Source organism: Myotis daubentonii, chromosome X (assembly GCF_963259705.1).
Source record: "Myotis daubentonii chromosome X, mMyoDau2.1, whole genome shotgun sequence".
In the NCBI taxonomy this organism is placed as follows: Eukaryota; Metazoa; Chordata; class Mammalia; order Chiroptera; family Vespertilionidae; genus Myotis; species Myotis daubentonii.
In genome coordinates this window covers 132,495,724-132,519,995 of record NC_081861.1, presented here as the reverse complement: position 1 = coordinate 132,519,995, position 24,272 = coordinate 132,495,724, and the positions used below count along the sequence as shown (strand labels likewise).

Below are 24,272 nucleotides of genomic sequence, written 5' to 3'. Positions count from 1 at the left end.
AGACAGTACCTAAACTGTATATCTCTGGGGTTTAGTACCAAGTCAGCCCCACACTTGATGCTCACTAAATATGAAATTGAATTGTAAGGTGACAATAGAGAGAAAGGGTCAATTGACTACCCTTCCTTATGTGCTGCCTTATACTTCCTCCCCATCATGCTATTCACTGTCTGACATCTTTTCACCCAGTTATTAGCATCCCTCCAGGGCACTGGTGTTTGTATTTCTTTACAAAGCATGCAGAGAATCTCTCTGACTCACCATGTATCTCTTTTGTTTTCTCCCTTGTCCTTTTATTGTTTTATTCTTTCCATCTTCATCATTTTTACCTAAAGCAAATGCCTCACTGTACCAATGATACAGCCATAGGGGCTATATGGAACTTGAAATGATATAAATGTATTCTTGCTATTGTCTTCAGTATAACAAGTCATGGTAGCTTTCATTTCAAAGTGGAGATAGAATCCAAATGCATTAATCTATGGCTGGTGTCTGAGGACAGGAGTTACATTTATTTGCCTGAAGCCTAGTGTTCTTGGAAGGAGACAATAAGGAGACAATAAGCCCAGATTCAAGGAGGGTGAATGTCATGTCAACTTTGTGCCAGCTCCCCTTCCTGCCAGAGGCCCAAGTGATTCATCGAGGGAGGTGTGCAGTGAAACTGACTGACCAGTATTCAAATAAGTAGTCAGCACTATTGATTCATACGGGGTTGCTGCAGAGCTACCAACTACATTGCCAAATCCTAGCTTTCTTTAAAATGTTGATATTTTGTTCATCATGGATTTTTTGCATTAATTTTTATTTTAAAAATATTTTATTAAAACACTTTTTATCTTGGATACTGAGGGTTTTTTTACACCACCCTCAGCTTTTGCACCCAAGATATAGTCCCAACCCTAGGTTTTTCCCTAGAACTTCAGGAAACTAGCTGTCTGAACAAAGGATTGATTAATCACTTCTTAACACGAGCAGCATTACATCACCTATAAATGAATTATAATAATTGCTAAAAGGTCTTCATGGAGCTTGAATGGTAAAAATACAGTCACGATTCTCAACTCATATAAGTACGTCTTTCTGTCATTCATACTATCTTAGCCTGAGCTGCTTTTTACTCTATTTTTCTGAGCAGTAAAATAAACCATGTTCTAATTAAAGCATTCAAACATTGTAGACTCTTCTATGTATTTTCCTTAAAATGTTTTCTATGCACGTTGCCATATATATAGAATTAAAAAACCAGGTTCTTACCATATAGTCTTTGCCACTTGCTCTATTTACCTAACCTCTTAGATATTTTCCCCATTTGCATACATGAAGATATACTTATTTTTTAACTTAAAAAATTTAATTGTGGTACAACATAACAAAATTTACTATTTTAGTCATTTTTAAGTGTACAGTTCAGTAGTGTTAAGTACATTCACATTGCTGTGCAACCTACCTCACTATTTTGAATGTCTATATAGCAATTCAGTTATGGACAAAGTTTTTAATTAAAAAATTTTAGTTGAAAAATTTTAACTATATTTTTAGCATTTTTAAATATGAATTTTCTTCTGAAGAGATGAAGTGGAGAGGGAGGCACTCCTGGAAATGGAACCAGAGGAGCATTTCCTTGTTAAGAAAACTTGTCAGGTCTGAAGTGTGATTTTTGAATAAGAGCCTGGGATACGAAGGCAAACAGGAAATAGGTATTACATTCCAAGTAAAACAGACTTTGAACTTGGATAAGTCCTCATGCTCTGCTCAACACCCAAAATCAAAGAGAAAAGGATGGATGACAGAGGATGATAAAAATTTTGCTCATCCATCTGTGTCTACATGGAGTTAAAAGTTCAGTATTTTCAAGAATTTTAATTCTAATCACAACAGCAAAGACAAAAATAACCTATTTTAAACATGGATGCAATAGAATGCTTGCATATATCTATAAGAAAAGCAGGGCAAAACCAGTAAAGATGTTTTATTAATCCAAATTTTCTATTGTTTGGAACTATTATGAGCCATTTTTAACAATTTGCTTTTGTCTATGAATACTGTCAAACCACTGCTTTTTATTGGAGACCCTGCGAGGACAGAAATGTGACAATGACTCATTAGCTTAAATTTCCAAAGCAAGTGAAACACATGGGTTGCAATGTTTAATAAAGCTAAAACATATCTAACAAAATTACTTTTGTCATTTAACATTTAGAAATAAATATAAATTTATGAAATGTATCTCTTTTTTTTATAGCAGTGAGGATTTTGCATGCAGCAACCAAAGAGAAAAAAATGTGAATCACAGCACCTCAAAGATGTCATGGTATATCAAATTCAGATAGTCCTTTACTCTGGGGATTTGCTTTCATTTGCAGGAAAACTAACCAAATTTGCAGCAATTTTGCAACTAGACTTTACATTTAAAGTAAACCCCCCAGATCTATGTAGTTTGCTTCTCTGAAACCTTAACTTGGTCTGAATTGATAACTTGTGGGTTACCATTACCCTCACTCTGATTTGTCACTTCCATCATTGGTGACGCACACTGATGTTAACATGAACACTAATATACCTGGCTCAGGCATCTCTAGCAGGAGGAAAAAGAAATAACCTAGAGTTAAATAACTCTTCTCTAAGAATAGTTCTATACACAACCTGCGATTTTTTTTAACTTTATACTACAGCTGCCCCTGAAGGCATCTTCATCTATTTCATGAGCCCACTTTTCTGAAAGACTCAATGAAATCCACATTCCTGAGGGCCTCCTGGGGACTTCTTGTATCAAACAGCCATTTTCTCATTAAACTGAGCATGAACTCAGTTTTTGAGTCACTCTCTCTTCACTTTGCTGATACCTTCCCAAGTGCAAAAAGGGAAACCTAATAGTCTACATTTCATTTACGTGGATGAAAGCAGGGTGGGATTCGATATTGTACTGCTAGATACTTGGATTATTTCTTGGTGTTTTTTTTATTCATTCGATTCCTCTCTTCTTAAGGGGATTCCCTGAGTCAAGTTCATCTGAAGAAGAGGAAAACCTGGATGACCAAGAGTGAGTTTTGAAATTTCTCTGTCTCTCTAGATCACCTAGAACAGCGGTTCTCAACCTGTGGGTCGCGACCCCTTTGGCGGTCGAACGACCCTTTCACAGGGGTCGCCTAAGACCATCCTGCATATCAGATATTTACATGACGATTCATAACAGTAGCAACATGACAGTTAGGAAGTAGCAACGAAAATAATTTTATGGTTGGGTCACAACATGCGGAACGGTATTTAAAGGGCCAGAAGGTTGAGAACCACTGACCTAGGAGGAGGCCAAAGGTTCTTAAATGCCAAACCACTTAAAATTAAAGATATACAGGCCCTACCCAGAATCATAATTGGGGGGTGGAGATTCAGGAATCTGTATTTCTGAAAAGTTCCTCAGGTGATTCTCTGGAGCAGCCAGGTTTGGAAATCCCTGATCTAGGCCAATGTCTCAATTTATAGGTTAGAAAGCTGAATGACAAATTATGCAATTAAACATTACTAACTGTCAAATATTGAATTCTTTCCTATTGCAGCTGGTTTGCAGGTAACATCTCCAGGTCACAAGCTGAACAGTTACTGAGACAAAAGGTAAATAATCTGATCTTTAACATAGCACCTAAGAATCTCTTTCTATTGTTGGGTCTAGACCAGTGATGGCGAACCCTTTGAGCTCGGCGTGTCAGCATTTTGAAAAACCCTAATTTAACTCTGGTGCTGTGTCACATATAGAAATTTTTTGATCTTTGCAACCATAGTAAAACAAAGACTTATATTTTTGATATTTATTTTATATATTTAAATGCCATTTAACAAAGAAAAATCAACCAAAAAAATGAGTTCGCGTGTCACCTCTGACATGCGTGTCATAGGTTCGCCATCACTGGTCTAGAGGATAATGCACTTTTTATAGAAACCTTAGTGCTAATTAAGCAGTCACATCATCATAGTGTTGGTTGTCCAGCCTATAGGTTACCATGCCCTTCACATATAGCTACTTCCCCTGTTCCCATTATATATTTCTGTATAATAAACCACTTCAAAATTTAATGGCTTGAAACAAAAACATTTATGATTTCTCACAATTCTGTAAGTGATTCAGCTGGGTTAGCAGTTTTTATGCAGGTTTGGTATAGGGTCACTCATGTGGATGCAGTCACTGGGGGGTTGGGGTTAGCTGAATCAATCAACCTGGATGCCGTAGTTCTTCTCCATGTGGCTGATTTGAGCTTCCTAACAGCATGGTAATCTCAAGGCAGTGGTTGAAGAGGATGAGCCCTACAGTTCAGAGCAAGCACTATCAAGTCTCTGTTTTTTTCATGTTTGCTAATGTCTCATTGGCCAAAACAAGTCACATGGTCCAGCCAAGAGTCAAAGTGAGAGGGGACTTCACTAACTTGGTATTTTGACACATTCTTAGTTTTTTATCTACTCTTTCTGAATGTGGATTTGTTTAGAATTAACACAAGTCCTTAAGAAAGACAAGTTAGAGCATAGAACTAAAAGATTTGTTCTACACCTTTGTTTTTCTAAAACTTTCAAGAGTATTATATGATGATATGTGCTTTTAAATTTTATTTCTGAAAGATTAAAACATTAGGCTTACATAAATACAAAACAGAGGAAATTATCAGGGAGGATTCAAAGTTAACTGGTAAGAAAAAGTTGCAGCACACAGGGTAGATCTGTAAAGAAACTGAATGAGAAAAGGAAGAAAGCTACACTGTGGATCCCCTTCTGCACCAACTGTTGAATAATCTGTGCCATCAATGAGATTTAAAGTGAATCTATGAGAAGGATCTCTTACATTTGCAACAGCATGGATGGACCTGGAGAGTATTATGTTAAGCGAAATAAGCCAGTCAGAGAAAGATAAATATCACATGATCTCACTCATTTATGGACTCTCATGAACAAAATAAACTGATGGACAAAATAAAGTGATGAACAAAATAGATCCAGAGACATAGAACCATGGAACAGACTGGTGAATTTCAGATGGAGGTGGGGGTGGGGAAGTGGGGGTGGGAAGAGATTAACCGGGGAATATATATGTATATGTGCATAGCCCATGGACCCTGACAATAGGGTGGTGAAGGTTTGGGAGGGGTGAGTATGGGAAAGAGGGAGTCAATGGGGGAAAAACAAACAAAGGGGACATCTGCAATACTTTCAACAATAAAGATAATTTTTTTAAAAAGTACAAAAAAATAAAGCGAATCTAAAAGATCTAGTTTCCTACTGCCTACCAGAAAAAAAAATCATTTTCAAGGACAACAATAATGTTTTCTGTTTCTTTTCATTTTCCTTCCTTTTCAGGGAAAAGAAGGAGCATTTATGGTTAGAAATTCCAGTCAAGTGGGAATGTACACAGTGTCTTTATTTAGTAAGGCTGTGAAGTAAGTATGACATGGATTTGTTTTGTTTTTTGTGTGTATGTGTGTATTCTTTGAATATGCTAGTCATTTAGTCATCATATTTAAACTCTGAAATTTTAGATCAAAGTATTTATGTTGAATGAGACTATCTGTAGTGGCCTTTCTCCCTGCTACTTCCAAGAGGCTGTTCTCAGGGATCCTCTCCTGCCTATCCCAGGTTGCAGCAAAGTGCCCAGTGCACAGCATGTGTCAGTAAATAATTGTTAAAGAAACCCTGGGTTACTCCTCTCAATTCAGTTCCAAGTCTAGAAAGAGAAAAATAGCATTGGAGCCTCTACATTGTTGGTCCTGGACACAAGCTGGGCTGAGAAACCTACTCCAACATCTGAAGTTAGTTTTTACAGTGGGCGCAGAGTTAGCAAAAGGTTGAATCAATGTAGCTGTGTTCCCCAAATAGCTTCTTTCTAGGATGCTGGCCTCTCCATGTGGTTAAGAGTTCTGATATGAAGCTACTCCTCAAGTTCCAAATCCTGACTCTACCATTTATAAAGCTTTCTGGCATTGAGCAAGTTTCTTAAACTCTGTGCCTCAACTTCCTTATCTGAAAATGGAACATGATAATGTTTATTATGTTCCATTAATAAAGTAATTTTGTGTATCAGATCAGAACAGTGCCTGGCATATAGTAAACACTCAATAAACTAATACCAATTACTATTATTGCTGTTAGGAAAGAGTAATAATTCTACCTGCTCCGCCGCCTCCATCCCAACACCTAGGCATAAAAGACCTCCCCAGTCATCTTATGCAAGTCACCCTTACCGACATCAGGATCCCACTTCAGTTTCACAAGCCACTTTCCCATTAGTTGTTAGCTCTTTTTTCCTTCTAATCATCTTGTGAAGCAAATAGGAAAGCTGTTTTTATTTACACCTTTTTACAGATGAGAGGACTGAGGTTCAAAAAAGCTTATAAAGACCCACCCACAAGATTAATAAATGTCAACTTGAAGCTGGGCCTTTAAAAGCCCAAAGTTCATGTTCCTTCAACCACACTTGTTCCTACACTGAAACTCCCAATGTTCTGAAATAATAACATGAACAAAACTTGATTAGAAGCATTTGAGCAAAATTTTTTTCTGTGTGTGCAATCCTCTTTTAATGATTGGGTTGATGACCCTCTGCCTTGGTGCCTTCTCCATATGTCCTGCCCTGTGGTGTATACATGTATTTTTGCAATAATTAAGTGATTTAAAAGTTATTTTATTTTGAGAGACTTTTTACACAATTTCTATCCCCAATTTGAAAGAATAGGATGTATTCTATGCAGTCATCTGGAATTTTCCAATGCCAGAATTCCCCGATGCATCTCATGTACTAGGTTGCACATCTGGATGCTGGCTGAAGCCAACTCAGGAAGAACTGGTAAAAGACTTGGTTCACTGAATATCAAAAGCTCTGTGGCCCTCTGGTCCTGCAGTTTTAGCCAAACCTCATATCAGAAGTCTTTCTAGTCAAGTTTCTTGACACCAGATTTATTTTTGAGGTGACCAGGTAGAAAAATCAGCAAATGGATAAGGAATCAAATTAAAATAATCCAAATCAATGAATACAGAAGCCTTCTTTTACTAAACACAATCAATGGGCTTGAATGAGTTTCATACTGACACTAAGAGCTGGTTAGCCATTTGCAACAAGAAAGTACCCTTTCTCCCTTTTACAATTGCAGTTTTAACTAGGCTGGCACTGCAACAACAACGATTTATTAGCAGTTTCTTATGTGCCAAGCATAATGCAGATTTGTATGTATATAATCTCTCCAATCTTTATAACAAACAGATAAGGTAGCCAGCAAGCAGTAGAACTGGACTCAAAGTCCAGTTCTTAACCACTCTGCAATCCTCTCAAATCGAAGACAGACATATTATTTCCAGTTAGCCTACATCAGTTAGCCTAATTCACCACTGTCTTCTAAAAGTAGAGCAAAAGAAAAATGTTTTATGTAAAAAAGGTACAAGTTTACATGAGGAATTAAAGGACATCCCCACCCACTCCATCCTGCCTGTTTCACTGCCCCAGAGAGCCTCCTACCCATACACCAGGGAAGAATACCCACGGCCTAATCACCATTGCTTCCCACATTTTAATTTTCATTATTACCATTAAAAATAATTACTCTTTAGAATAATGATCCTGAAGAATTGCAGGGCTTTCAATCATCAAAAGAAGATTCCAGCTTTATACTTACTAAGGGAGGAACAGTTGGAAAGTTGTAATTTTTTTTAAATATATTTTATTGATTTTTTACAGAGAGGAAGGGAGAGAGATAGAGAGTTAGAAACATCGATTAGAGAGAAACATCGATCAGCTGCCTCCTGCACATCTCCTCCTGGGGATGTGCCCGCAACCCAGGTACATGCCCTTGACCGGAATCGAACCTGGGACCCTTCAGTCCGCAGGCTGACGCTCTATCCACTGAGCCAAACCGGTTTCGGCAAGTTGGAATTTTATTGTACATGAATTCTGTATGTGCACAAAGGATATGTTGAGTTCAGAGAAGAGCCCTCTTTCATAATTGGTAATTGTCATGGATACCCCCAGAAAAATGCCAGATATCAAGACTGGGAGACCCTCTCTGACTTCCCTCTCCAAAATTTTCAAATACACCTAAGATGATTAACCATGATGCAATGAAGCTTCAATTGTTTATTAAAAATGTTTTAACAGTCTTTCTTTCTTACTAGTGATAAGAAAGGAACCGTCAAACATTACCATGTGCATACAAATGCTGAGAACAAATTGTACCTGGCAGAAAACTACTGTTTTGATTCCATTCCAAAGCTTATTCACTATCATCAACACAATTCAGCAGGTAAGTTATTTCAGTTTTTCTTTTAGGGGTCCTTGTTGATAAATATCAGTTTTCTTGGATGCTACTGATCCTCCGAATATTCTCAATTATTATAGGGAACCATAAAAGTAAGAAAAAAATGTTCTCAAGCTCTATGCCTGCTGTGATTTTTAACCCATATTTCCTGGAATATAACATTATAAACTCTATAATGCCAGAAAATTTAAGTTGAGTGAGCTGAATGACTTAGATGTAGAGATTGTCTTTATAAGAATATCTGTGGGGTTTTTCTCTACCTATAGAAGTTGATTGCAAAATTTAAACATTATAGATACGTCCATGGAGGTTATCTCTCCAATGATATACAAGGTGGTATCTGTTCTGGAAGAATTTTTTCTATGCTGGTACTAACACTTATTATTCATTAATTGTATATATGTATATGTATAAATAGATACATTATATTTTTACGGAGATGAGATCATTCTACACATGCCACTTTCCAGCTGCTTTCTTTACTCAACATGTCTTGGAGGTCTTTGCATGCAGATACGTATAGCTTACTTTGGTCTATTTAACAGCTATAGAGAAATCTATTATAGAATTACTTCATAAGATATTCACCTAACCCTATATTGATTAACAGTTGGATCATATGCACTATTTTCCCATTACAATTAATATTTCAGTGCAGTCCTGCCAACATAGCTCGGTGCAACTATATGAGTTTCTGTAGCCAAATTCCCTAGAAAGGTAATTTCTGAGATAACGGTTAAGAAAGTTTAAAATTTAAAGATTGTCAAATGCTTTTCAGAAATGTACACTCCCACCAACAGCAACAGCCTTCATCTTCACCAACACATCTTCACCAAATTTTGCCTGATTGACTGGCAAAACTGTATATAGAAATGCCTCCTAATGGTAGTGTTAACTAACCTAATTGTGGAAAACATTTCACAATACATACATGTACCAAATCATCACATTATACACCTTACAGTTATATATGTTATATGTAAGTAACATCTCAATAAATGTAGAAAAAAGTTAAAAAAAATAAATTCCCTCTAAATGTCTTTTCAAGACTAGTGCCACTTAGAGGCAGTGCTTGGATGAATTTCCAACAGTGAGTAATAAGCTGTGGGCTCAGAGTCGAATCGTGCAACTCTACCTAACCAGATTACATGCACATTAAGTGACTTGGACTCACTCCTCGCTTTAATTTTGGTTCCTGCTTGAGTTTTTCTTTTGTCCCAGTTTCATCAATTGTTTGTTTTAACCTGTAGTGCTTTCAAAGGATCCTTGGCAAGGGATTATATAGACATCTCCAAGTGCGATGATTCCTCTCCAGAGCATGCACAAGCAACCCCACAGGGTATAAGAAAAAACAAAACAGTAAAATGTTTATTTAGATTGGTTTTTAAAATCTCATTCTCTTAACTTTTCTATTTGTGAGGACACTTTATGATTCACATAATGTATCAATACAGCAGCAATTGTGTATATACATATTTTGGAGGAGTGCACTAATATTTTTTTACAATTGAAGATGTAAGATTTAAAACATTTGAGGACCACTCATATAAAAAGTAAATAAATATAGAAAAAGGAAGGAGAGAAAAAGAACACCTGTGACAGTTTCTAGGACTTGAAAGCCTCACACAACTAAAGCAACAAGCATATATTTTTTAATGTGTTCTCTCAAGCCACTATAAATACTATGATTATTTTAACCCAGCTTTATCATAACTTGATGTAAACAACTAAAATGACTTGACAGTTTAATTTTTTTAAAGTCAGGTGGTTTACTTTTTATTTTGTACCCCTCTGCACTGTTTGATTTTTTTTTTTTTTTACCAAATGTGTGTACTGTGTTTATACATATTTAAATATATGACTATAAAAAGATAGCGACATATAAATGGGAATTTTTTTAATGAAAAACTCTATCAAGTCACTCACTTTGATGGGATTTTCAAGATGACATAAAGTGGTTTTATTCTTTTAATTTTTGCTGTACATTGAGCTAATTGGTCAAGTCAAGCAAACTGATACAACTACAGGATGACTATGAACAGAAGAGATTCATTCTCTGCATATCACCATCCTGAACTCTGCTTTTCCAGCTGCTCTGGAGGGAGTATAAGCAGATGTGTGAAGTGATGTGATGTGATGTGATGTGATGTGATGTGATGTGATGTGATGTGATGTGATGTGATGTGATAACATGGTGCTGATTCTGTTGCAGGCATGATCACACGACTCCGCCACCCTGTGTCGACCAAGGCCAACAAGGTCCCCACCTCCGTGTCTTTGGGAAGTGGTATGCATATATCTTTGGGCTCTTAAACTCCATTTCCTACCATTTTTTAATTAAAATATACATCTATCCCTAGCCAGTTTTTCTCAGTGGATAGAGCATCAGCCTGCGGACTGAAGGGTCCTAGGTTTGATTCTGGTCAAGGGCACATACCTGGGTTGTGGGCTAGGTCCAATGTGCAGAAGGCAGCCAATCAATAATTCCCTCTCATTGATGTTTCTATCTCTCTCTTCCTCTCTCTTCCTCTCTAAAATCAATAAAGATATATTATATATCTTATATAATAAAAGTGTAATATGCAAATCGACTGAACAGCAGAAAGACCGGTCGCTATGACATGCACTGACTACCAGGGGGCAGACACTCAACACAGGAGCTGCCCCCTGATGGTCAGTGCACTCCCACAGGGGGAGCACGGCTCAGCCAGAAGCCAGGCTCATGGCTGGAGAGCCTAGCTGTAGTGGTAAGGATGTCTGACTGATGGCTTAAGCAGGGAGCAGGCCTAAGCCAGCACTTGGACATCCCCCAAGGGCTCCCAGACTGTGAGAGGGCACAGGCCGGGCTGAGAGACCTCCCACCCCCCAAGTGCATGAGTTTCATGCACTGGGCTATATATATATATATATATATATATATATATATATATATATATATATATATGCATGCTAGAGGCCCAGCACGCACGAAATCATGTGTGGTTAGGGTTTGTAGGCCTAGCCTGGCCTCTGTCGCATGGCCTCTGGTGCCCTGTGATGCTACATGAAGCTCCCCGCCCCAGGATGTTCCACGAACCCCACGACTGCTCCAAGAGACTCCCCCCTGCCCCTTGACTGCTCTGCAAAGCTTGCTGCCGCCCCGTGAAGCTTGCCACTGGACACTCCACAAAATTCTCCCCTCCCCCTACCCCGCCCCGCAACTGCTTTGCAAAACTCGCTGCCACCTGGGTGACTGTTCTGCTAAGCTTATGGCCACCCTGCAAAGCAGCCCAACACCACTGCTCAACAGTCCTACCCAGCCACCAGTCCCCCCTCATGGTGAGCAGCTCAGGGGCCCGGGGGCGGGGGGGGGGGACCAAGAGGTGCTCCATGCACTTCATGGTGACTGGTCGCCCATTCGGTCGTGATGGCATCTAGCTCTTTATATATATTAGGGTACTAATAAGACCAGACGTCTTCCAGACAAAGCTGCAGCAACTGCCTAAGCCTTGCCCCTCACAGCCGAGGCTCAGGCAGCCGCAGATGGCAGCTGCTGCTGCGAGGGCCAGGCCAAGTCTCAGGCAGCTGAGGCTCCTAGCAGTGGCAGCAGCAGCAGCGTGATGGGGGTTTTGCCTTCCCCTGATCAGCCCGGTTGCCTCACACAGAGGGAGGTCAGACTGCAGAGTAGGACCACTCCCCGTGGGAAGCGAGCCTAAGCTATCAGTAGGACATCCCCTGAGGGCTCCCGGACTATGAGAGGGGGCAGGCCAGGCTGAGGGAACCCCCAGGGCGCGAATTTTTGTACACCGGGCCTCTAGTATGTATGTATGTGTATATATATATATATATATATATATATATATATATATATATATATATATATATATTTAGTTAGTTAACTGAAAAAAAAATAGGGAAGACAGGAAGGCCATCCTTGTAAGATTGTGTCAGGGAGGATTTCAGCTCTAATATATTTGTTCATTTTCTAAAAACAAACAAATAACTTTTCTGTCCTCCCAACCTAACTCTGTAATCTCTCTAGCATTTGACAAAAAGACTGTCAAAATTTTTTCTCTTATTAGACCCAATCCTCAGCTTCTAGAACCCCATTGCCTGTCAGTTCTTCTTCTAGAATTCTGCGCCTGGAAGAAAGAGAGCCATTTTTCACCCTTGTGTATTTAGGATAATAACATCCACCCAGGTCACATATTTAAGAAAATGTGATATTTTACCAAGCTAAGAACATCAGCACATTTTGACACTGAGTCTTTCCATGATGCCTCTGGTGGGCAAAGTGGTTTTACTGTAAGCTTTCTTGTCAATGACTATAGCTGCTTTAAGAAACATATTGTCCTATTGGTATTATCATGTGGCCTAGTAGTTCATAAGACCACATTACTAAGGGTTTTTTTAAGTGGTCAACTAAAAAATCTTGCTGTTCTTCATACTGCCAATATGAAATTGCTACTGGGGAAGAAATTGCTTGGGAAGTTGTTATCCCCAAAGCCTTATATTCTCATCCTAAAGAGTGTCTGTCTTGCCTTACTAGGAATCTGGGAACTGAAAAGAGAAGAGATTACCCTGTTGAAAGAGCTGGGAAGTGGACAGTTTGGAGTAGTCCATTTGGGCAAGTGGAAAGGGCAGTATGATGTTGCCATTAAGATGATCAAGGAGGGCTCCATGTCAGAAGATGAATTCTTCCAGGAGGCTCAGACCATGATGTAAGTTTCTTCTGAAGAAAGGCACTTTAGCCCTCACCATGGGCACGCTAACAGGTCTGAATAATATTTGCAAGGCCTGGAGCAAGTGTCCACATATCATAGATATAAATGCTTAGAAGTTATAAATCAAGCTAACACACTTAAATAAAATCAGCTGTGCTCCTCTTTTGACAAGCATACCTTCATGACAACCTCTTTAGAGGAACCAACCTCTGGCCCATGACCCCCAAAAACTCCCCCCTCCCCTTTCTCCTCCCAACCCCGGCTCTGTCCTGCAATATATCCAATACTTGTGTTCAAACATAGCATTTGTATATCCAAGATCCCTCTGTGTATACCACAAACAACTATTGGTTAAGTGGCTCACTCCTGGGGGGCAGACCCTAAAAGAATCTACACAGGTCCTGGAAGAGGCCTCAGGACTATGTGGACAGGGATTATAGTCCTGGTACCCCAATTGTGATGGAGAAAGGGATGTATGGGTTCTGAGTGAGCATTTCTCCTTGGCCTTCAGGCCTCCTTGCCCTGTGGAGAGGTACATGGTGGAATGTGGAACACAGTAGGTCCCTGTAAAGCACATGCCTGAGGGCAGGAGCCTCTAGTGGCCAGGACTAAGACAATACTGAAAACAAATGCCCTATAGGCGATATCCTTTTGCTTCCTGGTACCTTCAATACAATCTGATAAATCCCTTTCTTACCCTATTCTTTCCTCACTGATAATGAACAAACCCTTCCCAATGGGCTTCAGATCCAAGCACTACGTATCTACGTATGTGTATGTGTTCTCTTTCTCTCTCTGTTCTAATTCAGAGTCTCTCTCTCTCTCTCTCTCTCTCTCTCTCTCTCTCTCTCTCTCTCTCTCTCTCTCTCTCCTATGCAAGTACAAAGAATTAATTTAATGATTCTACCTCTTGTCAATATGATGAATCAGACTTTGAAGGGTATCCAACCATACACCTTTGTCTGAGACTTTCCTGGATATAAACCTTTGCTAAGGCTGGCTGCATGAGCATGTAACCCATCCTTAGAAGGGCTCCGCACTTGGTTTAAGGCTGTTCTGTCACCGTCTGAAATTCTTTTTTATATATATATATATTTTTATTGATGTCAGAGAGGAAGGGAGAGGGAAAGAGAGATAGAAACATCAATGATGAGAGAGAATCATTGATTGGCTGCCTCCTGCATGCCCCACACTGGGGATCAAGCCCGCAACCTGGGCATATGCCCTGGCCAGGAATCAAACGGCGACCTCTTGGTTCCTGGGTCGATGCTCAACTGCTGAGCTACACCTGGCTGGGCATGAAATTCTTAATAATCTATATATATAAAAGCCCAGCCACCATTACGGCAGAACAATCAGAACGACCAGAGTGACTGGTTGCTATGATGTGCACTGACCGCCAGGGGGCAGACGATCAATGCAGGAGCTTCCCCCTAGTGGTCAGTGCACTCCCACAAAAGCCAGGCTCATGGCTGGCGAGCACAGCGGCAGTGGCGGGAGCCTCTCCCACCTCCACGGCAGCGCTAAGGAGCGGTGAGCCAAGTGGTAAAGAGCAAGTAGGCAAGTGGTTAGGAGCCAGCAGGCAGGCAGGCGGTAAGGAGCGAGGGGTCCCAGATTATTGGAGGGATGTCCGACTGCCGGTTTTAGCAAGGGGTTCTGGATTGTGAGAGGGCGCAGGCCGGGCTGAGGGACATCCCCCTCGTGCATGAATTTTGTGCATCAGCCTCTAGTTCTTAAATAAGCACCCCTGCATTTTCATTTTGCTCCAGTTCCTGCAAATTATGTAGCTCATTCTGCTTTTGGCAATTGGACTGTCATAAAACTGGAGAGGGACCCCTGATGTCTTCCTTCTGTAGGATAGAAAATCTCACAGAAACTCCCTTAGGCTCATGGTGTAACAGCCCCACCCTCCCATGTCCTGGTATAACTTTAAAACATATTTTTTGCTATTAGAAGGCTATCAGAATCATAAAATCATTAACAAATCCCCTAGTTATAAAAAAAAAGAGGTCAAACTGTACCATAAGAGGAAATGTTAAATCCCACATGTAATGGATCAACTGAGGCTTATCAGGTGGGGGATACCAGTTGACGTGGTGTTCCCACCATGTGCCCTCTGGTTAGTGACAGAATTTGCTCAAGTAAGAGCTTTCATTGGGTGACAGACCTTTGTCCTGCCACAAGCCTTTCCTCTGAAGAGAGAACTGATGAGTACCAGGTCTCTACAGTTGCTGAAAGATGCATAACTGGGCTCATCACCCTGAGTAATATTGATAAGGCATGTCCCTATAGTTAAGTCAAGAAGAAAGAAAATAAATAAATGTTTAATAATTCCTCAATTATTAAAACATTTAAAAGTTGACATATTAAGTTTAGGTTTACTTTACACATCTTAACATTAAAGAATCATCCTGTTAATTGATAAGAATAAATTACATAAGGACAAGTTGATGAACATCATAACAGATGAGTGTCTATCCATCATAACCTACTAGAAGTGCTATGTCACATGGTTACTATTTTCTAAATTTATTATTTAAAAAATAATGTAACAATGTAATGAGTTTTTTAAAAAAGAAAATTATGTCGTCTTATTTCCCTAACATAGTGACTATTTTCATTTTATTTATGCCATTCATATTTGGATACAATTTTTTTAGAACAAAATATTTAGACATGAAAGTTAGATGCTTTAAAATGGAAGTGTGTGAGTTTAGGGTGTAGGTTCATCCAAATCAGTCATGGAAGTCCTTGAGATACCACTAGACCAGTGGTCGGCAAACTCATCAACAGAGCCAAATATCAACAGTACTTCTTCAAAATAGACTCACCCAGGCCAAAAACCGACTTCTGCGCATGGGCCACGAAGTTTCAATCGCACTGTACGCGCGCCCGCATGTGGTATTTTGTGGAAGAGCCACACTCAAGGGACCAAAGAGCCGCATGTGGCTCGCGAGCCACAGTTTGCCGACCACGGCACTAGACTAAACAGGATTTCCAAAGCACCAGATCATTGCTTCCCTGCTTCTCTCTATGAAAGTTGAGCACAGTATCCATAACCACTAAATTGCTGCTGGAGTTGTCAATGTCCAATATGAGACAGTCTTTTTCTCTTTCAAAGACTTAATAAGATTCAGAATAAGATTCGAAACTTTTTCTTCTTTCCCTGTTCAAGAAGAAGGGGGGAATTCAAACAAACAAATATCTGAGAGTGATTCTTTTTCAGGACATCCGGAAAGTGGAGTGTGGAAATTCAATACTTAACTTTGAAAATCTGTTGTTTCCAGGAAACTCAACCATCCCAAGCTGGTGAAATTCTATGGAGTGTGCTCAAAGATATACCCTATATACATAGTGACTGAATATATAACCAATGGCTGCTTGCTTAATTATCTGAAGAGTCATGGAAAAGGACTTGAAACCTACCAGCTCTTAGAAATGTGCTATGATGTTTGTGAAGGCATGGCCTTCTTGGAGAGCCACCAGTTCATACATCGGGACTTGGTAAGCAAAACCATTGGAAACTCAAAGAAAGGAAAGAAAGCAATCCACAGTTCCTGCTTCCAGCAGTAGGGCCATTGGGAGGAACGGCAAGGAGGCCACCTTAGCTTTTACTTTGCTCACCTGTGACTTGCTTAAACACATGACACTTTCATAATTTAAAAAAAAAATCACAATTTCGAAATAAAATATTTGAAGTTCAGAAAGAACAGAGAGAGTAAAAGAAGCCATCAAGATCTTTGTAGTTGTTTGTGGTTTGAAGGAAAAGGGATGGAAAGGAGAGGCTTTGGTCAATATATTGCTTCTAGGCGCCATTAAACCCAAATTGACCCTTGCTCTAGGAAGGACTTAGTGCTAAAGCAGCCATTCAATACAATAACTGAAAATATAAAAACAAAAACAAAAAAAAACAGAAAGAAATGAAACTTGTGTATGTGTTTGAGTCAGAAGGAGAGGGAAAAGCGTTCTGCTTGGTATGCACGGGTATTTATCTTTAGAGATTTTCTTGTGTTGAACAGAAAACAAGCCATGCACACTAGGCAAGTGCATTTTGAGTCTCTGGTACAGCATTTATACCTTGAGAGTGCATGTTGCTGCATAGTATCTTTGAAGAAGCCCCTCGAACTGATTTTCACTTCTCACTGAGGAGCTCAGGTTCTGTATTTAATTTGTAAAAACCTTTTGTGTTTGACAAGGATGGATGCCTGGGTGAAAATACTTATGAGAGCACATTTTTATTTTGTAAAATCAAAAATTGCAAAGGGAAAAAAAGACAACGCCCCAACATTTGGGGTTTTGATAGGAAATCTTAGATTTTGCTAGGAATTTTGCCAAAGAGAAGAAAGATGTCAGAAGATTTGTGGTTACCTTTACTACTTGGTAATTTTGTGTTGTTGTGTGTTTTTTTTTCTCCAAAGGCTGCTCGGAACTGCTTGGTGGACGGTGATCTCTCTGTGAAAGTATCTGACTTTGGAATGACAAGGTAAGCCAGTTCCAAAGGGACAACCAATGAAAGGGTGATTTCCATTCTCAACTAAATGCCATTATAATTGAAGGCTCTGTGGGGATACAGAAGGTGCACTGAATTGGGGGCTTAGAAACCTGGATTCCCTTCCCCATACTACCTTGGACTACCTATGAAACACATTTCCTCACCTGTAAGGTGAAATTGCACTTTAGAAATTATACAAAACCCCTTTTAGTTCTTTCAAGACCCTGATAAATATTTTCTAAACTTACAAATAAGTTCCAGCCCTAGCCGACTTGGCTCAGTGGATAGAGCGTCAGCCTGCAGACTGAGGAGTCCCGAGTTCGATTCTGGCCAAGGGCACATGCCTGGGTTTCGAACTTGATCCCCAGTAGGGGGCGTGCAGGAGGCAGCTGATCAATGATTCTCTCTCATCAATGATGTTTCCATTTCTCTCTCCTTCTCCCTTCCTCTCTGAAATCAATAAAGAAACATATTTTTTTTAAAAAATGTTCCATGAAAGATCCTAAATATTTAAATATAACATGTTACAGTCAGATGATTTGGATAAATAATATGTGTATGGATGGATAGATGATAGATAGATAGATAGATAGATAGATAGATAGATAGATAGATAGATAGAGTCCATCAAAGCTCTTTTAGCCCTGTCTGGGGTTTTTCTTAATATATATCCAAATGGGTAGAGCATTAGCACCAGGAAAATTTTGTTGTCATGTCATTAAATTTTCTTTATCACATAGTAAGGCATGAAAGTAGACTCTGAGATTCTCTTGATGGGTGTTCTATCACCACTTCATCATTTGGAGAATCATTTTGATTCTGATAGCACTTTATTTTTAAAAATATATTTTATTGATTTTTTACAGAGAGGAAGGGAGAGGGATAGAAAGTTAGAAACATCGATGAAAGAGAAACATCGATCAGCTGCCTCCTGCACACCCCCTACTGGGGATGTGCCCACAATCAAGGTATATGCTCTTGACCGGAATCGAACCTGGGACCTTTCAGTCCGCAGGCTGACGCTCTCTGATAGCACTTTAAAAGTCTTCCATTTCCTAATTCTGAACTCTCATACTACTTAAGCATTAAAGGCAATTTTCATGATTTTACATAGGAAATGAAAACATACATGCTAGCCTATCCATTGAACAAACATTTATCAAGTTCCTCCTAGACTCCTTGGACTTGTGAGGCATACTGATATGAATGGGATAGTCCCTGTCCTCAAAATGCCCACAGTTGGTCTAAAGGGCAAGTAGATGTTACTGACATTGAGACAAAATACAGCTGTAAAATTGTGCTGACTCAACATAAACTTACATAATGCTGAGGAGGAATAATGCAGTTTCAAAGAGATCTGATGAGTTTACCAAGGCCAGCTCTGTATTTAGCAAACATAGCCCTAAAACACCATAGGAAGATCTGTCTCTTTAAGTCTTCTCCAAAATTCTGTATTAGGAAGTGCTCCTCTTCTGGGACCCCTCAGTTTTGCAAGGTACCTTTTAGCTGTGCTACCTGCCATCACTCCAAGCACGATACACTGGGTCTCCTTCATTGACATTCCATCTTTGTGGCTCTCTCAAATACAAAAGAAAAGGCTGCTCTTTGCTCCTGAGGGCAGAGAGAAGCTCCCAGAACAGGGCTGATTCCCACCTTGTTCTTAAAGTAGGAATATTGGCTGTTGTGCCAATATACAGGGGATATACCTCAAGTTCTTTGTTGCTTAGAAAAAGGGGAACACAAGGTCTTCCTTTGAATAAGGGATACTGGAGGCCATGCACCAGGCCCTTTCTGTCACGAAGCTGTGGTATCACCTCATTCAGATGCCTGTGACTTAACTTGGTCCAATCATTGAAGAAAGGGTTAAATAACACAAAATTACCAGTTGGGAGGAGGGGTGTCAGTGTAATTTCTTGGTGTCTTGTGGTATCTGTGGAGCTGGAGAGGCCCAGGGAGGAAAGTATGGAAGGTGCTATATATAATCCTATGAAGTTGTTATTCGTTATTACTATTATTTGCATAGAATGACTTGCCAAACCAGCTATTTCTGATGTTTCAAATTATGGCAAATATCTCTAACACATTTTGTTGTATATAGTTTTCCTATAAATTGTATCTAAAATTTTAGTTTCCATAATTTTTATTTTCTTATTGTCCTATTTATGAGTCATTATTTATTTGTTTTTTTGTGGGCAAATGTATTGGGTTCCCCTATATTAATTATAGAAATATTAAGTGCTTATTGTGAGAAATATGGAAATGGTGTATAAAGTCAAAAGTATAATTTGACCCTTTACCCCTTTCTCAGCACTAGTAGTAACTATTGCTAACACATTTGGTGGCTGTCCTTCCATACCTGATTCCTAGGTATACCCAATCATGTACACAAGTAAGTACATTTACTGTTTGTTTCCATAAAGGTGGAATCACATCATATGTACTTGCTTTTACATATAACCATATTCACACGGTCTCTTTTTCTTATGGTAAATATAGTTATCTTATTTTTTAATAGCTGCATATTATTCTATTATATTAATATACCATATTATATTTAATTGCTCCTCAACATGTGGACATTAAGATTGCTTCCATTTCTATCATTATTATAAGCCACAGTGTAATGAATATCCTTGAACATATATTTTTATGGTCTAAATAACTCCATAGGATAGTTTTGTTCATCACTGTTTATAACAGCAGAAGATTAGAAGCCATTTACATGGTTAAACAAATTATGTTAATTCATAAGAGGGCATTCAGCCATTAAACATGATGATGCAGAAGAAAATGTAACCATATGGGTAAAATGTTCTTGATATGCTGTTAAAGGAAAAATAAAAGCAAATTTCAATATGACAGAAACCCAATTTTGTTCATGTTATATATAGAAAAAAAAGATTGGAAACTATAAGCAAAAATGTATCTTGAGTGGTAGAATTACAGGTTATCTTTGGGGTGGGATTCTGAGTAACTTTATGTTTACATTTTTGTGTTTTTCTATATTTACCAAACATTTTGCATTCATATTTTTGTGTCTTCAAAGTTAAGTATCATTTTTTAAAGCTTACGAGTCATAAGCAGGCTCTAGCTAAGTATACATATTGAAAGGAAGCAAAAGATCCAGAACATCAAGGCACCCGGCTGAGACTGGCTGCTTGTACCGCCTACCACCAGGCACTGGCAGCCAGCAGAGGTCTTCCCATTCTGCACAGCCAAGCAGCTTAAGGTCTGTATTGATGTCCTCCCCCCTCCCACCCACAGGTATGTTCTTGATGACCAGTATGTCAGCTCAGTAGGAACCAAGTTTCCGGTCAAGTGGTCAGCCCCAGAAGTGTTTCACTACTTCAAATACAGCAGCAAGTCAGACGTATGGGCATTCGGTAAGAATGTGGCCACACAGGCCTCAGCCCCATTTCACAAGCCAGCTTCCACAACAGGAAACCACAAGAGTAACAACATCCATTTTTTAGCAAAAACCCTGAGCACTTACAAAATTACCTGTAGGCAAGCAAGAGATAGAAAAAGAAAATGATCTTTCCTTGAGTTGGTGCTATGATGTCCGCACATATTCTATACTTTGCATCCTGCTACCGCCTTCTCATAAAAGCTCTTCTACTGAAGATTTCAAGCAATTTTTAAAAATGAGTCATTGAAAACTAAAACCGAGTTTGTATTAGTCCAAAATACTGAAAGGTTTACAATGGAATCATCTACTTTCGGCATGAAAGCAGCTGTGATAAACATTCCTTTCTGAATTGACCAACTTAGGGGACATGCCTGATGTGAAAAAACAAATATGACTCAGTGTTCTCTTTGGCCCATACCAATTCCAACTAGTATCCTCATTAAAATTCATAATTTAAATCAGGGATGAGCAAGCCACAGCCCAGGACAAAATCCTATGACCTGTTTCTCTAATTAAAATTTTATTGACACCAGGCCATGCCCATTTGTTTTAGTATTGTCTCTGGCTGATTTTGTGCAGCACTAGCTGAGTAGAGTCGTTGCCATAGATACAGGACCAAAAAAACAACAACACTAAAATAGTCCCTATGTAACCCTTTACAGAAAAAGTTTTCTGGCCTTTATTTTATTAACAGATCTATGTTGAATTTTAGTAATGATAATTAGAAAACTGAAATAATTCTTAAATTGTGATTTTGTAGATTTGCTGATGTTTTTCTACAATCTACATTGTAAGAGAGGTCATACCTGTTTACAATCACCATCAGATGCATCCAGGATAAATAATCCAAATTATCATCAAGCTATAGAATGTATTAAATTCAACTAAAACCTATTTCGTGCTTGTCTTGGTCCATAAGCATAATTTGACTTTCTACATGATATCTATAAGACTACATTTAAAAAGAAAAATTTCGTCATGGACACAGACAATGGTGTGGTGATTGTGGGGCGGGAGAGGGTGGATGGAGGTGGAAAGGGGGATGGGGGGATAAATGGCGATGGAAAATAAAGTAATAGAAAAAATTAAAAGTAAAATTTAGTTAGTCATTTACTTTTTTATATAACATGATTTTTTTTAAAAAATAATTATTCCTTTAGTAAAAGTGGCATTGTTCATTGTAAAAAATAATAATAATAATCCAGTGTATACAGAAAAATGAAAAACCACAAAGATAGCATTTTGGTGAATACTTGACAATATTTTGTGCTGATTAACTTGTCAAAATTAGTTTCAATCTCCTTGTTCCAGTTAATATGCCTTGTGAAAGATATTTTTAAAAACAGTATGCTTACTTAATAGTTCTACCTTGTGTTTTATCCAAAATTGAATTATCCAGATTAATTACTCATCTTTGCACCAGAACTTGGCTCCTGGCATTTTCTGGCTGTTTCCAAAAACTAAATCTATTCTTAAATAATTTGTCCCCAATAAAGATATTCAAAATGAACCAGGGCCTCTGAAAGCAATTCTCAAAAAGGAGTTGCACAGATATTTTTAGCAATGAAATTATTCTTGAGATAAGATGATATCCTTCCAAAGAAGAGTGTTGTGAAGGAGCAACATGCTTTGAATAGTTGTTTCAGAATTTTTTTTTTAATGCAGCCACAACAACTTGTAGTATTATCCTATTGTAAATATTTTACATAAAATTTGTAGTCCTAAAAGTCAGAGGAGTTTTTGAAGGTGGCACTTCAGTTATGGTTCTAGAACAATTTTCTTCCTCCTTACATATTTCTGATTTTCTATGGTTTGAAGCTGGCTGACTGTTGAAATTCTCTCACTTGGCTATGAGGATGATGGCAAATAGCCACCATTTAGAGAGCAGTTAAAATGCCCTGTGCTCTTTAAGGTGTTCTATGTGGGGGTTTTCCCTATTTAATCCTTATGGTAACTATGAGGTGCAAATATCTGCATATTATAGACAGAGAACCTGACTAAGAAAGGTAAGAAACTTATCCAGCCTATAAGTGGCAGACCTGGGCCTCAAAGGCCAAATCTGACTGACCCCCAAGTGCCAGCCTATTGACCACCATAACCAGAACACAGTTTCTTAACCTGGAGGTCATGACGCCCTGGATGGGGGACTGTGGACATCCAGAAACCAAACACAGAAATGCTGTGCATTCATTTTCCCAAGGGAGAGCCAATGGCTTTTATCAGATTTTCAAAAGTATACCTGACCCACAAAATATAATGACCCACGATGGCAAAAACAAAAGCAGCAACACTTTCAATGATTTTATCTTTACATTTCCACTGAAAGGTAATTTGTGCAATGAAATTGTTTCACACAACTGCCGAGGCAGAGAGAAAGGGAAAGTGATGACTTTGATCAATAACTCCTAAGAGCTGGAGCTGGAGCTGGGTAGTTTGTGGGTTTACCCACACCCCAGTTGCTCCTCTGGAGCAGCCCAAGAATGTTGGCCCTCAGTAGCTGTCCCTGCAGCTCTCCTTGCTATTTGCCTGTTTACCAGCACAAATGGGTGACTGCATCTCAGGAAACATGGAGGAGAGACCCCGGGTTCCAGAAGTGATGGTACAGACCCACCCTCCATATCTTGTCCTTTCTGCAAGAAGTCATTTCCCAGGGCTCCCTCGCTCTGACCCATAGCCTTCTTGTCCTGGCAAATGAAGCTCATTCAACAAATGTGTACCCTCTGATGTTGGCTCTCTTTCCTTGTTGTCTGCCGGCCACCCCTCGCCCCTCGGTGTGGTGCAGGGGTCCTGATGTGGGAAGTGTTCAGCCTGGGGAAGCAGCCCTACGACTTGTACGACAACTCCCAGGTGGTTGTGAAGGTCTCCCAGGGCCACAGGCTCTACCGGCCCAAACTGGCATCGGACACCGTCTACCAGATCATGTACAGCTGCTGGCATGAGGCAAGTGCACCACCAGGGGAACTGGGTGCCCTGTCACCACTAGGTAAAGCACTGTTGTGAGGGAGGCGCCAGCTTTGGATCAGGTGGAAATGGCCCGGGATCTCTGCCCTCAAGTGTTTGTAATTAAAAACAAGAAATGCAGGTGCCAACAATTTAACAAACAACTTATGTCCAGCACTGTTCGACAAATTTCATAACTATTAGCTTATTTATTCATCAGCAAACACACTGATATCATGGCTAAAACTAACAGAAGAGGAAACAGACCCAGAGACGTTTAAGTGACTTATCCAAGGTCACACAGCCATTAAGATGCTGACTGGCTGGTCTTGGAGTTCCTGTTCTTAACCACATTATGGGGTCTCTCCTCGAGTAAGAAATGTGTAACAGAGAATTATAACCATGTGTAGAGAATACATAATGGACATGACTCCATCCTCTCTTCC

General features: G+C 39.3%; 1 protein-coding gene across 3 annotated transcripts in view; it reads left to right on the top strand.

Moving 5' to 3' along the window:
* Positions 1-24,272, top strand: part of BMX (BMX non-receptor tyrosine kinase) — a 46,603-nt gene that overhangs the window by 19,136 nt on the left and 3,195 nt on the right. Inside the window, exons 8-18 of one of the 3 annotated variants that reach the window (XM_059679989.1) lie at positions 2,246-2,311; positions 2,987-3,040; positions 3,555-3,609; positions 5,338-5,417; positions 8,140-8,267; positions 10,495-10,569; positions 12,811-12,982; positions 16,273-16,489; positions 17,404-17,468; positions 20,742-20,860; positions 23,669-23,826. In XM_059679989.1, coding sequence (XP_059535972.1) covers positions 2,246-2,311; positions 2,987-3,040; positions 3,555-3,609; positions 5,338-5,417; positions 8,140-8,267; positions 10,495-10,569; positions 12,811-12,982; positions 16,273-16,489; positions 17,404-17,468; positions 20,742-20,860; positions 23,669-23,826 — 1,189 coding nt within the window. Of the gene's footprint in view, positions 1-2,242; positions 2,312-2,986; positions 3,041-3,554; positions 3,610-5,337; positions 5,418-8,139; positions 8,268-10,494; positions 10,570-12,810; positions 12,983-16,272; positions 16,490-17,403; positions 17,469-20,741; positions 20,861-23,668; positions 23,827-24,272 lie in introns of all 3 variants that reach the window. The other 2 variants (XM_059679988.1, XM_059679990.1) reach the window with 2 other exon arrangements.